The sequence below is a fragment of the Pollachius pollachius genome, assembly GCF_949987615.1.
Source record: "Pollachius pollachius genome assembly, chromosome: 15".
NCBI lineage: Eukaryota > Metazoa > Chordata > Actinopteri > Gadiformes > Gadidae > Pollachius > Pollachius pollachius.
The window spans coordinates 19,115,947-19,134,744 of record NC_136948.1 but is presented as its reverse complement, the minus strand read 5'-3'; the positions used below and the strand labels follow the sequence as shown (position 1 = coordinate 19,134,744).

The 18,798-nt window shown below is 45.8% G+C and overlaps 1 protein-coding gene across 1 annotated transcript in view; it reads left to right on the top strand.

The window, feature by feature from the left end:
* The window catches only part of syne3 (spectrin repeat containing, nuclear envelope family member 3), a 47,281-nt gene extending 41,614 nt beyond the window's left edge, over positions 1-5,667 (top strand). Inside the window, 1 exon segment of the mRNA XM_079752181.1 lies at positions 2,587-5,667. Within this exon segment, the coding sequence (XP_079608307.1) occupies positions 2,587-2,775 (189 nt within the window). The 3' untranslated portion in view covers positions 2,776-5,667.
* Positions 5,668-18,798: the final 13,131 nt, after the last annotated feature.

Sequence of the window (18,798 nt, the reverse complement as noted above, 5' to 3'; positions counted from 1 at the left end):
CTATTACAATGGACATGCAAGAGACCGACTTAAGGAGCACAAGAGGTCTTTGTCCTGCTCATATTTGCATACATGATGTCATGGTGATACTATTGTCGGCTGGTTTCGCTTCCTTACACTAGTTTCACACAAAGCCCAGATCATTAACCTGGAATTTTCATGGCCCTGTACACACACACACACACACACAGAGTAGGGTAGCAGTAACAAGAATGTGCCTCCCTGTAAACCAACGTCCCCCGGCCTTGGGGTCAAGACTCCCCTGGGGGCGCCTGATGCTCACATGGGAGGTGGTGGAGCTGTAGGCTAGGGGGGCTGGATACTGTATTTTCTCAAAATCAAATTAAACCAATCTTAATTTTCAATGGTTTGAATGGTCCTGTAAAGGAGCTTGCATACAAACTGCTTTAATTATAAGACATGGTTATGAACAGAGCCTCACGTTATGTAGACACAATGTCTACCCTACCACCATTCATTTTGCCTCAATCACACAAAAAACAAAAATAATGAAAAGGCAGCAATGTGAAATCCCTTTGAACTTAAAAAAAAAAGAGGTTTCTGTGATGTTACAAAGAGAATCGGTGAGCTCTGGCGGGGGAAGTCTCACCTCCCGCTGTGGTTTTAAAAAGCTCTATAAATACCAGTTTGATTAGATTCATCGCGGCCTCCCAGCCACGACTTTGCTCCTCGTTCAGCCTCCATACCTGGAGGCCCTGGTGACACCGACAGCTGTGGGCCGTGTGTTCCAGCGCTATCGATCCATGCTGCCGACAGAGCAGCTCCGCTGGAACAATGGATGTCATAAGCCTCTCATCATACTCAAAATGAAATGTTTTCACCAGCGCTTCCTGTCCTCCTGCAGACCTTATCGTCTATGTTTGATAACGTGAAGTATTACCGTCATGGATGATCCTAATGTGTGGTACAGCTGGTCTTAATAGAGGTTCACTTCAGTCCTTGGAGACTGTCTCTGTCCTCAAAGACGTTGTACATTTACATTTAGGGCATTTAGAAGACGCCAAAAATTTATCCAAAGCGACTTGCATAAGTACATCTGTCAGAAGAATGTAAAACAATATATCGCTGTTGGTACAGTAAGGATGTTCATAGAACCAAGTGCAAAGCACTTACAATCGCTAGGTTAACCCATTCACTGCATACAACAAAGACCGCTAGGATAAGAGTTCAACATGTAAGATGTACATGCAGGTCAGACCAGCCAGAAACTCTGGATCGAGAGTACCCAACATCACTAGAACATGCATAAAAATGCTACTCTGTAAAAAAATAATTCCTAATTCTCTTCTGTCATAGTAATGGAATTGAAATTGCCTTGTGTGCACACTATCTAAAAAAGCCAAAGTTCACAGGGCACAAAAATATTATATTTATATTTGTGCACCACCAAAAAAATGCGAATTGAATCATGTTGTTTAACAACTTGTTGTGTGCGTTTTCTTGTGGCTCCTGGCCGATAAGCTGTCACCAGTGATGAATTCAACTCCAAACCACTCGGTGCTCCTGCTCCACTGAAATGGGTCGCAGCAGTGCTCTTTCAGAGAGAGAGAGCGTCTGGTATCGGTGAATGAAACCAAGTGCAACAGTCTAGAGCGGATGTTTGGAAAGGTTACATCATACTTGAACTGTAGTTGGCATGACAGCAGTGGCTCCGATGCCAGACTAATGTCTCCGGGAAGCGGCGGAACATCTAATAGGCTGTGAATTAGTCAACCGTCAGCACTCGCTCTCTCTTTGTGCCCTTCTGTTTGGTTTCTTTTGTTTATTGCTTTATTGGCGATTGTTTTGTTGCGCTGTGTTTGCCTGACGACGTGGTGTCTGGTGTAAACACAGACGTGGGTAAACATCCCTGTAATGTTTACGTCGGATACGAAGCAAGTGCACATTTCTACAGGGTTATTTTTTTTCACGGCAATGAGTAACACGAAATGCACACCAAAACGCATACAAGGCTACACGTAATGGGTGCATATTGGCAAAATTATGCATCCACTATAGTACCAGAGATATGCGCAATTATAATACTGGAGATATGCACCATCATAATACCAGCGATATGCATCACTATAGTACTAGCTGATGCACCACTATAATACCAGAGATCCGCAAAAACTATACCAGCAAAATGCATCATTATAGTACCAGCGATATGCACAATAATGATACCAGAGATATGCACCATCATAATACCAGCGATATGCACCATTATAGTTCCAGTGGATGCACCATGACAGTACCAGCAATATGTACCATCATACCAGTGATATGCAACATCTTATTACCAGAGATATGCAAAAATTTAAATACCAGCGATATGCAACATCATAATACAATAGATATGCACCATTATATTACCAGATATATGCACCGTTGTAATACCAGAGATATGCATCATTATATTACCAGTGGACCGTCAACGTTGGCCAGCCAACATGTTCCCCTCGTCCACATGCTTTCAGTGGAGGGAAATGTAAATGCAATGATGCATAGAGAGCGTGATGCTCCACTCTGTGGAATAGCGACCCCCTGATGAACGACTGTGTCTCTGTGTGTCCCTGTGTGCAGCAGAAAGGCCCCGGGCTCCTCCAGAGGGTGTGGCGTGTGGCCCTGCCCCTGTGGCTGCTGCTGCTGGCCCTGCTGCTGCTGGCCTTCCTGCTGCCCTTCTTCGAGGGCGTGGCCAGCTGCTCCGTGACCAACAACTTTGCCCGCTCCTTCAACGTCATGCTGCGCTATGAGGGGCCACCCCCCACCTAGGGGCCACGGAGGAACACCTGACGGACCCCACCCCCTCACCCCCCCCAGATGCAACACCTCCCTTCCCTTTTCATTTCCATCCTCGGATAACCTCTCAACACCGGAGGACAGATGGATTTGTGGGGAAGGAAAGCCCAAATATGGTGGTGTAGGATTTTAACGATATGCAAATTTATTTATTTTTTCTCCCAACCAAAGATGCTCTGCTTTGTTGCCTTCGACCAAAATAATGTGGCTAGAATCATGGACATGAGGACCAGATGGGCAGACAAGGACCATTGCTTTGTAGCTTGTTTTTAAAGAACACACCAACATGCTTGTGGTAACGTTCAACCATGTCTTGCTGTGAAAGCCCCACCCCCCAACCCCCTATTCCACCGTTCCTGGCCTCTTGTGGGTCAGAGCTAAGCTTTGGAGGCTAAGCTCCAGGGGAACAAGGGCTCCTCACGGCCTGGGCTCCTGAACCGGCCATCAAACAGCACTCAGAAAAGCAATCAGCTGATCAGATTTGGGGGGCTTGGGCTGTAGACCTCCAGGTAGATTGGAGGAAAGGTTGCCACCTGTAACGACCTCGCAATCCGGACAACACGCGTACTGGCACCGAAGGGCCGGCCCGTGCTTCAGCACCGCGTGTCTATGGCTGTGTTTGTGTGTCTGTCTGGGTGTGTTTGTGTGATTGTGTGGGTGTGTTTGTGTGTTGCCGCTACAAAGTAAAGTAGCAAAGTAAAGAAGCACTTCAGAATACCAAAGGGGATACCGGTTATGAATCCACGCTGGAGGGCCATTTTCCTTTTATTCTTTTTCCAGACCTTGTCGCACCTAATTGGAGTTTGGTGTGTGGCGTGCTGTCTGTGTGGTTATTAACCGTGTTAACCGTTAAAGTTGTTGTTTTGGGGTTTTTCATAGCCCTGTCGTTGATCGAGGTAATGCAGTCAGCCTCGTTCTCACTGTAATCTGTTTTGCGTCTCAAAAAGGGGTGTGTTTTCAGGGGCATATTTCAATGATGTAATACTGTCTGGTTGTTTTTCCCACACACACACAACGGTTGCCACTTGATAAGATTGGAGCAGGTTATGTTATCCATGTTTTCATGTTATTTTTTTGTTTTTAGCCCTTTTTATGCCATTGACCTTATACGGCTTTGAGTTGAGCATCTGGCTCGCCTGTTTTGACTTGCAGGCAAACTTGTATCAGGTGCTATTGAAGCATTTAAAAGAAAGCCTTCGTGGTGCCCCGGCCTGCTTGATGTTCTCTCAGGCTGTGGCATGGGAAGTTGAAGCTCTTTTTCCACTTGGTCGTACAAATGGAAAAATAGATTTTCCTGGGAAAATGTCTATATTCGTCTTAAAACATAGACCCCTTTATGACCCTGTATCTTTTTCGTCCAAAGTTTACACACACACACACACACACACACACACACACACACACACACACACACACACACACACACACACACACACACACACACACACACACAGTGTGGGAGTTGTTTTATTTCTCTTTTCCCCCACTGAGTTTGTGTTCACAGACTGGGTTACTATGGAGACGGGGACTGTCTGGAGTCGGGTCTGTTTTGTCGCCCTGAACCAACAATGGGTCTTTGTGGATGTTCACTAAGCTACAAAAAAAACTAAACTCGGGAATAGTTTAGGTACGTGTCAACTAAATCATCGGTCCAAATAAGTACATTTTGTCATTAGGGTGCACATTGGGGAGATGTTATCCTTACTATGTATACTTTAAAGGCCTTTTTGACTCTACAAAGTTATATACTCATCTCTGTTGAAGAAGTCATTCATTTGTGATTGCAATCTGAAGAGAAATCGGCACGCCACGTGTTTGACAGTATTGAAGGCATACCTATAGACCTCCTATATTTATATAGCCATGCGCTATGCTGTGGTCAGTCGTATTTATTTGGCATCTGGCTTTATAGACCGCTTTCAAGAGATTGTATGCTGTATAACCGCTAACGCATCTTATTATTATGAAACTATTACCAAAAGGTTTAGTATAGAAACCTGAGCGGAATCTATGTTTTAAACAAAGCATCAACACTTACTCCGTTAGTTATGCAGATCGCCCCATTTCTAGCACACAGATATTATGTAGGTGTCCACTTAGATCACAGAACCTCAATGCGTGTGTGTCAAAATGTGACGAATCGGTATGCATAAATCCGCAGGGAGTCAAATTAGGGCTGAACGATTAATCAAATTCAAATCGAAATTGCAATGTAATAGAACGCGGTATGCATATCGCAAAATTAAAAAAATAAGTGATTTGTTACCGTTAAAGACTGGAAATCGGTACAATTCATTTATTTTTATTTTACAATTCAATAGTTGAATAAAGAAGTTTATAATATAAATTAATCTCAACACATCTGCCTGGCTTAAAGGAAAGAGCACTTTTTATGTTGACTGCTTCAAATGTTGTGTTGGTCATACTAAAGAATGATTTATTTATTTTTTAGTGAATAATACACAACATAAGGAACTTAATAAATTATAAAAATCGCACATTAAATCGCAATCGCAATATTGGTCAAAATAATCGCAATTCGATTATTTCCCTAAATCGTTCAGCCCTAAATCAAATATGACGGGATTTGAAGACTGTGGCTTTGTTTTTGAATGAATGCTATATATGTTAGCCTTGGCCAAAGCATAGGAAGAAAGTCATTCGTACTGCTAGTTCACCTGCTAGTCCCTTTTGCAAATGGAGATGTTAAGAATGCACAGGCTGATGACCGAATTATCCTTTTGTAAAACGATGCATTTATTCTATTTTATTACTGTATTTAAAGCTCATATAAAGAAGTGTTCTTGTGTTTAACCACTATTTTGTAATCTGTTGATACTGAAAATAAATATAATTTACAAAACCCTTTGTATCTGACCCAGAGTGTTACTTTTTAAGTTTGATAATGATGTAGTAATGTTTTCTTATCGTCCTAAGCTGCTTAATTAGAACTTGAATCAAGTCAATATCAACTCATAGACCTTGTGTGTCATCCTAGGACAAACACAGGTGCCGCCCACAATAATTAAGGATCTATAATTAGTATTATGAGCGGCACCTGTGTTTGTCCTAGGATGACACATTTTATGAAATAAACCCTGAAGGTTTATCTAAACAAACGTGCGGCTGTAACAAAGCTTTTGACAAATCCTGGGCTAATCTGTCCATGCTGTCCTCCAAGCTCTATTGAAAGTGACATGGGGGACATCCTTCTGGAAAATGTATATTCAAACTTTAATCAATTGTTTCCCATTTTATCTCCAGCCACCTTGTTAGCCAGTCCTCTTGTTATGAGGTAATTTGCTGAATCTTTGCCCCGACAACTCAAAACGTCAAAAACCAAATACATTAGGATAACACCCATTATTTGCTTGGTTTATTAGGCACATAAGAGAAACTTTGGTCAAACTGCATAGAAACTTTAAGTTTCTATTTTTTAAGATGCTTTAAGTCTACTGGACATCCTCATTAAAACATGAGCATAACACCTATAACATAACACACGCTGGCATTTAGATCAGTTAAACCTTCCAATTATTTATATTAATGTGACATTAACCTGCACATAACTTTTATTTCGCACACACACAGTTGTGCTTCACGACAGATCCATAAGATATTTGATTCATGGCCCGTGTGTTGGCTTCTCCCCAATTTCTAAACTGGTTGGATCAACATGGTGGGCGGTAAAAGGCAATTCATGATCTGTAGAGTCAGAGCAAAGCCTCTTCAATAACAAATCTGCAGAATAAAATAAGACACTGAATAAACCAATATGTGCCGAGTGAGATGGAGGTGTGTGACATGTTTAGTGCTGCAGCCAGGGTTGCCAGATTCGGTGGGATATTGGGACCAATCCTGGCAACACTGCCCTTAGAAGCCTCAAAGCTGGAATCCTCGAAAGTGAAAGTGAAACCGACCAGGACGTGCAGTTTGTTTTTTTCAACATGCACATTGAAGCAAAGCCTTTCCAAGCAATGACAACTTTAACCCACCTTATTTGTATTAGTAAGTCTTCATCTGTGGTTTATTGGCTCACATCTACTGGTACAGGTCAAGGCTATAAAGCGGCCAATTTCACATGAAGCTACCTCCCCGTCTCTCTCTATCAGAATTGGGCAGGTTTATTCCAAGATGCACACTGATTCAATATTGATACTCTGCGAGGGCACTTACCCACTGAGATGCACGGGTGATGTGTATGACTGAAATTGTGCGTGTGCATGACAAAGACCCTTGCTAAGAGGCTATTCATTCGGACAAGATGTGTGTGTCAATGAGCGTGCAAGCTTTCTTGTGTGAGTGTGTGGTGTGTGTGCCTGCATCGGGTGTTTGCTTCCAAAGAAGGGACGCAAGGATGAGTGAGTGTTCAATGAAATTGAAATCTGTCTTGGGAAGGTACCCTGCTATTCTGTAAAGGACACACGGCCGTAGAATTCAATCTGTTCCGTATCGCTGTCCGGAAAAACGCTCATTATCAAGCCCCACCTGTCTCAGCATTTACATGAAAGCACATCATTTTCATGAAGTTTGTGTTTATATCTCTGTATAAACACCCACCCATCACTTCACCCTCCATGCTCCTACTGTGGACACTTGGTAGAAAGGCCTTCATAAAAAACCCATATCAAATAGACAAACTAATAACATCAGTCTGCTATGATCCTCAACTTTTCCCTCAGCTTGTGTGCAGAGGAGTTCTCTTCCTTTGGCTTCATTCTTCATGCGTTTAGACATGTGAAACTTACGAGGAAATGTATTAGGGTATATGCCTGACAGTGCCTTCTCTCTGAGGATGGGCTTATATACGATAAGCCATCCAAGCCAAAGTAATGACCTTTCAATTATTGAGGAGTGGCATCTTTTTTTAGCAGGATTCAAGGTCTATCATTGCCGTTGATGGCTGCACGTGCGCAACTACGTCAAGTGTGTGTGCGGAGGTGGAGATTTATGTGCGTGTGCGTTGGACGCATACGCAGCATTGCTACAAATGCCATAAATCACGTTCACTAGCCTTCCCCTGGTAGGAGCGCTAAACTGTGTTCTGCCCTTCCAGCCCGGGCTGTGTGCGCAATGTACTGATCTATACACAGAATCCCTTCGACCCCGCTATCTCTAGCCAAACACATCTTACACTATTAGATTGAGATTTGCCCATAGTATTTTTAAATATATATCGGCAAGCAACCGATTCAAATCCCTACCTTTTTGGTTTATTCTGCAAAACTCGCTTTGCTAAATATTAAATTTTAAAGTCGAAGAAGGATAGAGAAAAAATAAAGGCCACAGCTGACCACGTACAGTCGACAACAAAACAAGGTTTTCCGACGTAGCCTCCGTCCCCATTTGGATGATGGAGAGCGATGCTAAATCATTGCTATAAATGTGAAAGTAAACATCGCCCTGGCAAATCTAATTGTGAGCTGTAGTTCAGGAAGATGGGCTATAATGAACCCAACTGGCAACGCATCTGCATGACCATCATTTATGCAATTAACGTTACACGGTTCATCCACGTCTCGTTATAGACCTCAGTGGAACACAAGGGAAATGAGACAAGAGTTCCTGCCTCTATTTGTCTTGATAGACCAGTGACTTTATCGGTTGGAACAGATGGCATATAGGTGGTGTTTAACAAGCACTGGTTTCTTGTCGTACTTCTAGGAGATGTGAAGGGTGTATCTTCTTGGAAAGTGCTGAGCAATGTTTAAAATCACGACGAATGATTCAAATTGAGGCGTGTTTCATTGCAGCTTTCACTTACCTTGGATATCTGATTTGATTCCTGATGAACCTTGATTGCATGTAGAAAAAAAACTCTCGTTATCTGCTTTTACGGAGAAATACATGGAGTGTGTTAACAGAACAGCTACACTGGAGCTTCTCTGTTGTTGAATAAGATAACACAGATGTTAAATGCTTTGAAGGTTCTGCTATCTTTGTCTGTTCACCAACAGCATCAGAGAAGAACGTCTATCAGCACAATCTTGTGACTGTGTTGGAGAACCAGGGCCGTTTATTCTCTCTGATTCACAACACTTCACCTACACACCGCTTGATATCTCACAATGTCATGCCACAGGGGTTGCCATGGTATCTTGTATCTGGATCTAATCTGAGTGATGATCCCTTCCAAGGCGTCTCGTCAGCGGCAGAGAATAACGGAAAGGTAGGGGTCGGCTTAGCTCAGGAGGTAGAGCGGGTTGTCTCCTCCTAGCTGAGTTACGAAGTGTCCCTGAGCAAGACGCCTCACCCTGACTGCTCCTGGCAGAGAGGTGTGGCGTCCCCTGTCTGTATATAGAAAGGAATCATGATGGTAACGCACCATGACTCCTGAGAAGTGTGGACGTCCGCTCCTTTCCTTCGAAAGGTTCCACGTTCATTGAGCGCTCTGGTTGGTGAAACACAGCAGCGCAGAAATGCAAGGAGGCCTTGCAGCCTTACAGCTGGCATTTTGTCAATTGCTGACCACTTCTCATAAGAGCACACGTGTGTGCATATAAAAACACACATGCACCACAATGATGACTCCGACCCATTGAGGTGGGACAGCAGACGGCGCTTAAACTGACCCCTGAGGAAATCATGGTGATACAGAGGTGCTTGAATCAACTCCCCCAACACCCCTTCATAATATGGAATACTCACTGCAAGTGTCCAACCGTTGCGTTCACTGGTATCATTGCTACAGTCGAGTCACCATATATATATATACATATATATTGCATCCACTTAAGTGGTGTATTGAAGATTGATTGCAAGACCTGGAAATGTAAAACATTTTCATGAACATTTCTATTCTCCTTGTTATGACTGCGACAGCCAGAGCCAAAGAGCTAGCGGTTTTGGAGATACACATTTCACCACAGAAATCGGTTTTGGAGGAGCGAGGCTTCAGATATTGGTGGGCATAAAGTGGCTTGAAAATGCCTCAACCTTTTCAATACCACCTTTTCTGGGTGGTATCACCCAGGGGCAACATGGACACCAATATGAAGCATAAGCCCTCCACTCTCCTATTGTAGTGTAATAACAAGAACTCTCATTGGAAACAAACCCCAAAGAGAGATATGCTATTCTGGAGATTATGGGAGTGATGTCACATTTGATATTTAAGTCTCTGTGTTCAAAGCCAGCGCTATCCACCCACCCACACACTTCTCCCAGTCCAGTTCCAAGCAATCTGGCCCAATGTGACCGAGAAAAGACACATTTTGTCCGCTTTAAAATCAACATTCAAGCACATTTCATATGCCTCATTTTTTTTTACCATTTACATTCCATGATATACCATATACAGCATTTAAACGTGTACATTGCTGAAATGTTTGAATAGGTAAAGAAAATTGAAAAAAAGGCATTACATTTTGCTCAAAAAAACATTTTGAGCGTGCTTCAGGGAGATTTTCCCCTTACTGACATAAGTGCATAGATCAGCACACAAGATTACAAGATTACATTTGTAGACCTATGAGATGTTGATGATGGTGCACTGGTGCAATAGTGTGTGCTGGTGAGGGCTAGCATGAGAAAAAAACTCCCTGCTGTGCTCATCGCTTTTCATAAGCAAGACATTGCACAACAGATGGATCGACGAGATGGGCACCGAGGCCCTGGCAAGGAAGAAGAGATGTGAAGGCTTGGTGTGGTGGTGGCGGTGGTGTTCGCAAGGCAGGATATTTGTGGCTTCTTGGGATGGAAGATGGATCAGCGGCCATATTGTGTGTTTATGAAGGTCTCAGTGAAGATTCACTGAGGGCACGCTCTCTACCCCGAGAGCGTGCCCTTAGGATGTCCAGACCTCTGCTATGTCCAGACCCCGGCTTTAGCTGCTGTGACTTACCAACCAGAGGCCAGATCTCTGAGAGCAGGGTGAAACTGGTCACAGGCACAGAGATCTCAATACATTCAAAACACATTGAGCCAGTATGTCCCAGGCTCCGGGCCTTGACGTGGTTACATTTAGCTTCCAGCCTCTCTTCAGTCGTCTGGCTTTTGTTCGGGTGAAACTCGCCCTGCAAAACGCTTTATTTAGAGATCTCCTGTCCTCCGCACAGAGAGGAAGCAAGGGGAGAGAGACCTCGCCCTCTCCTCATCTGAGCACGGAGGAGTATTCCTGGAGAGGCAATGGCTCCCGAGGTGGTAGGAAATAGCACCAACGCCTCCGCGCGGTTCTCTCCCTGTGCGCACACCCGCAGAGTGACGAGGAGGAGGACAGACTTTCATCTTTTCTTTTCCTGCTGCAGCCATCTTCTATTTGAAGACGTTTAAAAAAACAAATAATGAAAAACCTGAATGAGAATTCAGACAGAACCGTGTTGATTTATCAATGTCCTGTAAACCTCAGAACATGTGTCCTTGCAGTGAAAAGAAACCCGAACATAATTGAGTACAAATACACAAGAATAATGTTTGACTCGGACTAAAAAGCACTCCAGACCGACCCCTAATGAGGTCAAGTGCTCTGCATGCGGCGACCGCGTCCGGCCATCAATGGCATTCTTGACATTCTCTGTGAAGTTATTACAAGGCTGATGTGTGTCGCGATACTACCGGGAGCTGCAGCTCAGCAGACGGTGTAACGGCGGCACAATGTTAATTATTAAATGCAAAAGGTGCCGCAATACATGCCTGCAAGGCAAGGGATTCTCTCAGATAAGGGTTCCCAACCAGGGGGTCGGGACCCCATTTCTGGGCTCCAGGATTATATATTAGAGGAAAATAGATGAGTATTTGACTTCGCAAAAGAAAATGTAATCATTGTTGCCCAAATGAAAGTGCCTGATTCAGTGTTTTTGGGTCACAACGGGATGGGACTTGTAGCCATGTACTGCACCCTCATCAAGTACAGAACAATGGTTCTGATTATATTTTCATGTTTCTGTTCAGCCTTTTCTACTTGAAAATAGTTTTCTGTTTTTACTTGTTTCTCTGTTGTACCAATGATGCTTTTTCTGGTTTTGTTTGGAGGTATTTGTCTTCCTCATAGTATTTCTGTTGCACACATGGCAAAAAAAAAGGAATGCCAGATGGCTTTCAGACCCCCTCCAGATGAGGTGATTTGGGCCGAGGCTTGCAGGTTTTTTCTAGCTCTGCCAAAGATTAAGGCTGGTATTACTGTTGGTGGTACTTCCAATCAACTACCTTTTTCTCGAAATTGTGTGTGTGTGTGTGTGTGTGTGTGTGTGTGTGTGTGTGTGTGTGTACACACAGTATGTGGGACATGCATTGTGGGAATGGACTTCTTCCGAGACTTTAACCAAACTATAATGAAGCTCGCTTTCTCTGTGTGTGTCTGTGCGTCTGTGTGTGTGTCTGTGTGGGAGGGCCACTGCTTTTGATCTCACACAGATGGTTATATAACAGCCAGTCTCTGCTGCTGTGTGGGCCTGGAGAGAGATAGGGAGACAGCGGAGCAATGACCCCCGCACTGGTACACGGGGTGTTTTCTTCTTCACCATGATTTGTGTTCTTGCACTTTATATCATTCCTTGTGACCTCTCTCCGTCTCTCTCCGTCTCTCTCCCTGGGTTAATCCCAGTCAGTGGAACAGCTTGTGAGGCCGGCTTGGGTTACCACACACACACGCACACAAACACACGTACATGCATATATGTGCACACATACAAACACAGACATACGTGCACACACGCGCCCGCACAGACACACAAACGCGCACAGCACACATAAGTGCACACACACAAACACGTGCACACACCAACACAACACGCATACATACAAACACACACACACACACATATGCACACACACACACACACACACACACACACACACACACACACACACAGACAAACACACATATGTGCACACACACACACATGTACACAAACAGACATATGTGCTCACATACACATGCGCACACACACACACATGCACAAACACAAATATGCACACATGCACCGAACAAACGCACACACGTACACAAATAAACAGTGTGATTCCTATACGGGGGGTCCTTGGATACGAGGCCTGAGGCCTGTCAGGGTGAGGAGCGCGTGTGGGGGTGGCAGCCATCAGCAGCCGGATGCTCTGCTTCTATCTGTCACTTATTGGACTCATTACATCATGGCTCTTCCCGCTCACTGCGTTTCCTGCTGTGCTTTGAGCCCGTGTTTGTCTGATCTCTCCTGGGCCAAGTTAACAGCGGTGTGATCGAGAGTATTTGGGATGCTATACGTTGTTGATCCATACGGGTCAAGAGTTGGACATCCCCTCTCTAAAGCAGACCTTCTAAATGGTCTTCACCCAGCTGCTTTAGAGCTAGTTATGTTCATCTAACCAAACCGATGTCTGCCTCTTTGACTTGGTAATGATACTGGGTAAATGTAGCACCGAAGGACACATGTGGAGGGGATAACACAGCTGGATCGTCATTCACTGTTCATATCGAGAATTATGTTATCTAATATAGCATACATACACTATATATTTTCTGATATTAAAAAAATAAATACAAATATGCATTTACATATATATAAAGAAGAAATATTATTATGTTATTTATATATATATATATATATATATATATTCACATCCTCAATGTAACCCACACTGGCTTATATAAACCAATATAGCCCAGTGTGACATTGTCCAGCCCTGTTGTAAAGAAAAATGAGCTTCTGTGTGTGTGGGTTTAAACATCCTCATTAATAATTAATTCCCACTTCCTGTGTGGGACGAGAGAGTACACAAAGCAGACGGCGCGTTCTGGCCCAGATCACAGCAGGGCACGAAGATAACTTTAATTCATTATTCAGCAACCCATTTCCTATTCAAAATCACTTTTTTGAATAGGAAGTATTGTTAAAAAATATCTACATATATTTGGTCTGTTTAAAACAGCAATAGCTAGAAATGATTACAAATTGTCCTGGTGACACATGGTTTCAACGCTATACACCCCACGGTGGTGCAGCGTTGAATAAACAGGCGATGTCTGGCTTGCAATCCTGCTCTTTATTTAGCAAATACAACGGCTATCTTCGATCACTGTTGGCCGTGACCACACCGTACGTAGACAATCCCCAATCAACCTCTACTAATAACATTAGTGCATAACCCAACACGTGAACATTTGCATAGCTGCTGAACGCATAATAACAGAACCACATTAACCTAGCTCGTTACACATCTCCCCGCCAACAAAGTCCCTCATCCCGAGGGACTACACAAAGTCTCTGAAACGGGCCGGCCGACGTCCCTGTCTCCGCGGCCGCTTGGGGGACGCAGGCGCTTCTGCCCGGTGGGTGGGGCAACGCCCCTGTGCAGTGAAAGGTGTCTGTAGTGGGAAGGGGGAAGGAGGGATGTGAACAGGGGGGTTAGTCACTGTCTCTGGGTAAGCATGTGCAGGGGAAATGGGGCTTCGATAGGGCTTGTGTGTCCCTGTGTAGCCGCGTGCAGCGGTTGCGCCGTCACCCCTCCGGGCGGGCGCCTGGGACTCCAAGCTTGGGGAAGGGCGGGAGTCCCCTCTGGACTGGGCCAACCTGTCTCTGTGGAGCACAACCTTCTTTCTCTTTCCTGGCATCTGGACCCGGTACACTACTTCACCCGGCCACTCCACCACCTGACAAGGCCCCTCCCAATGACAGTCCAACTTGGGGCACCATCCCTTCTTCCTGCGGGGGCGGTACACCCACACCAGATCTCCAGCTTGGAAGTGTCTTCCCTTCGACCTGATGTCGTAGTTCCTTTTTTGTTTCATGCCCGCTTTCTCCAGCTGGTCTCAAGAAAGGTATGGGCGGACTCCATCCGATTCTGGAGTCACCTGGCGTACTCTTTCCCTGGAGGAACAGCAGGGGTGTCAGGGGGCTTGCCAAAGGCCACCTCCACTGGCGTCCGTAGCTCCCGCCCCAACATGAGGAGGGCAGGCGTGCATGAGGTGGACTCCTGAACAGTGGACCTGTAGGCCATGAGGACGAAGGGCAGATGCATGTCCCTGTCCCGTTGATGTTCCACGCTAAGGATTGCCAGTTGCTTTCCCAGGGTTCTATTGAACTTCTCGACGAGGCCGTCTCTCTGGGGGTGCAGGGCTGTGGTCCGGGTCTTATGCATGCCATTGCGCTCACACATGGCGGCAAAGACCCGCGACTCAAAGTTCCTCCCTTGGTCACTGTGGATAGTTTCTGCCACCCTCAGCGCCTCAAACATAGTCCACATGCCTTTCGTTGCAGTGAAGCTCCCAGTCACCTCCTCCCAAGGTGGTCTCTGTCCTGCCTCAACCCACTGTCACACCGCGGCAGACTGGTCCGACCCCCTCGTGCATGGGGCATGTCTCCTCCTCGATACTGAGGCCTCTGTCACGCACTTCTCTCTGCTCACAGTACTGGCACCCTCCCAGTGCGCAGGGGCGGCGGGACAAGGCATCGGCATTGGCGTGGCTGGCTCCAGCCCTGTGTACCACTGTAAAGACATAGGATTGCAGCGTTTCAATCCAGCGTGCAACTTGGCCCTCCGGTTCTCTGAAGGACATCAGCCACTGCAGTGCCGAATGATCTGTCCTGACAGTGAAGGGCTGGCCACACAGGTAGTACTTGAAGTGCTTTATCGCCGCCACCATGGCGAGGAGCTCTTGGCGTGTAACGCAGTAGCGGCGCTCAGCCTTGTTGAAGATTTTGCTGAAATAAGCCACCACTCTCTCCCCCTCTGGCCCCGCCTGAGCCAGCACCCATGCCCACGTTGCTGGCATCCGTGTCTCGAGTAAACTGCAACCCGGGGTCCGGGGTGGTGAGGGCGGGGGCCTCCGTCAGTGCCTTCTGTAGGGAGTTGACGGCTTGTTGGCAGTGTGGTGTCCAGGTGAAGTCCCTGTCCTTCTGCAGCAGGTGGTGCAGTGGGGTAGCTGTGCAGGAGAAACCTCGCACAAACTTCCTGTAATATGAGGCCAGGCCGAGGAAGCTCTTCAGCTGTCGTTGGTCAGTGGGTGCGGGCCAGTCTCTCACTGCATGCACTTTCTCCTCCAGTGTGCTGACGCCTTCTCGCCCCAGTCTGTGACCCAAAAACTCCACCTCCTTCCTCATGAAGCGGCATTTATTCAGGTGTAAATTCAGGCCCGCCGCCACCACTCTCTGCAGCACCAGCCTCTGCGACTCCAGGGCTGTTTTGAAGGAGCTCCCATGGGCCAGGATGTCATCCAAATACACCAGACATCTCTGACGGGGGATGCCAGCCAGCACCCTGTCCATGAGTCTTTGGAAGGTGGCTGGGGCATTGCACAGGCCGAAACTGAGGACCCGGAACTGCCACAACCCCCTGTCCATATAGAAGGCAGTCTTTAGTCTTGCTTTAGGGCTGAGGGGCACCTGCCAGTATCCTCTTCGCAAGTCGAGTGAAGAGAACCAGGAAGAGCCAGACACCAAGTCCAGTGACTCATCGATCCTGGGTTATGGATACGAGTCCTTCTTTGTCACACTATTCAGTGGTCTGTAGTCCACGCAGAATCTCATCTTGGTGCTCCTCTTTTTCGAAACCATCACCACTCCCGAGGCCCAGGGGCTGTCCGACAGTTCAATAATGCCATCTCTTTGCATCTCTTTAACTGCTCTGTCTGCAGCCTCACGGTGAGCCATGGGGAGGCTCCGGGGGCGTGTCTTAATGGGCCGTGCGTCCCCAGTGTCTATTTCGTGTTGGACCAGTTGTGTCAGGCCCACTTCATTGTCTGTTAGTGCAAAAATGTCCGTAAAGTCAGACAACACCTTACACAGCTCCTCCTGCTGCCATTGCTCTAAGTGGTCACAGTTCTCTCTCCATATCTTCTTACCGCCGATAGCCTGTCCGTCTCCCCCACCGTAGTTGACCTGGCTCGGGAAGATGAATGGGCGTGTACAGAGGAGGGCTGACCATTGCTGGGGGCATGGGGCACCAGTGGCAGGAAGCTGCGAACAGGGGGGGCGTTTCTCTCTACTGGGGTTTTTGTGTCATGGCCATGTGTTTCCATGGCTGTCCTGACCAGGGAGTGTGGCCAGGAGACCGGAGACCGGGCTGTTCACAATGTCCAAAACGCCTCTGTAGAGCCCCAACAAGAGGCTCATAATTATTAGGTTCCTCTGGGCTGAGCAGTAACAGGCATGCCGGTGCATCGTCTGTAAGGCATAACGCTAGCAGTAGCGCTTTATCATCCTCCAACCAGCCTGCAGCTTGTGACAACAGTTCGTATTGGGCATGAAACGCCTGCCAGTCCGCCCTACCGGAGTTCTTTGGTGTTTTACATGGGGCCCGGCAAGCATAGGCACCGCCCCTTTACCACACAGGCTGCGCATACTCGCCGCTGTCATGCTTTGGAGGAGCCGACGTGCCAGCGACGAAGCTTCCGTCATATCCTCTGCTCTGTCCGAGGTCGGTGGAGCTCATTCCCGCGTCGTAAGCCATGCGCCTCGCCGTCTCCCTCAAGCGGGCCTTGCACCCCATGGTGGTGCAGCGTTGAATAAACAGGCGATGTCTGGCTTGCAATCCTGCTCTTTATTTAGCAAATACAACGGCTATCTCCGATCACTGTTGGCCGTGACCACGCCGTAGCTCCAGCCGTAACACACTTAACTCCAACAACGTCACTTCCCTCACATTGTCCCCCCCCCCCCCCCCCCGCGAGACAATCCCCCATTAACCTCTACTAATAACATTAGTGCATAACCCAACACATGTGAACATTTGCATAGCTGCTGAACGCATAATAACAGAACCACATTAACCGAGCTCATTACAGAATTATTAACATGAGATGACAACCTACTTGTTGATCAATGTATCAATGCATTTGTACTAGTGTCATGACCTCTCAAGTCAAACAGAATACCAAAGGGCCGCGTAGGATTTGCATGGTTCCAACCTCACTGTATGTTTTACATAACATAGCTCCCTACTGATAAGAATGTACTGCAACCTGCAATCTGTCATGTATGAACACAGGGCTCCTGGGCGGAATGCTGCTTTCCTGAAAACGACGACATCCTCTAAGCCACACTCGCACAACAAAGCGTATTATTGACTTTAGCAGCAGCAATGGATTACTCATTGTTGCGTTGACACGATGAAGTGCTTGGCCGAAATCTGTGTGAGTGAACAGGATCTTCCATCTTGTTAAGCTCAAATATGATACGTCTTAAATATATTACTACAATATGTCTGAAGAAGTCTGAACATTATATTCCTAAAGATGCGAAATTGCAAGTTAATTGAAGAAGTTCAATTAAACTCATTATACACATTTTATTACACATCATACGCAATTCAAACTTTTATATCTATCTATCTATCTATCTATCTATATATATATATATATATATATATATATATATATATATATATATATATATATACATACACATACGAGCATATATATACACATTTATATATATACTCAATACAGACAGACAACATTGCAGTGGCACCACAGTATGAGTAACCCAACCTATTTCCTGTTTAGATACAGGTGAAGTTTGGTAGATAATACTGAATGGAAAACTCTCTCTGTCTTAGCATACGTTTATTTGTATGTGTTTACATTCGTTGCTGTACATATTTGTCTTCATATTTGTTTGTGTCCCATGTTGACCCTTCATTTGTGGGTCTGAAAAATACTAGGAATCCTCTGAAAATGGGCACGAACAGGCCTACAATGTTACATATAAAACACATTGTTGTTGCCTCTTAAATGCTGAAGTGCAGTAAGAAAAGGGTAAACAAACGTGTATAACTGGGTTTTTGTGTTTTAAGTGTCAATTGTTTTCCCATAAACACATGAACTTCTGAATAAAGTGACACTGAGCCTACAGGAAGCCCCCTCAGGTATTTCCCCAACCATCCCCAGCCACAACACTTCAAGTATACCGTTTTCAATACAATCCTTCTGATTTTAATCACCTCGTTGTAATAGCTCTGCCAGCTCTGAACAATCGCAACAGCTTGCACCGACTAGTCTGCGACACAATGGCAGCACCGACTGGGTTGGTAGCATGCACTGACAACGGCCATAAATCCCCATTA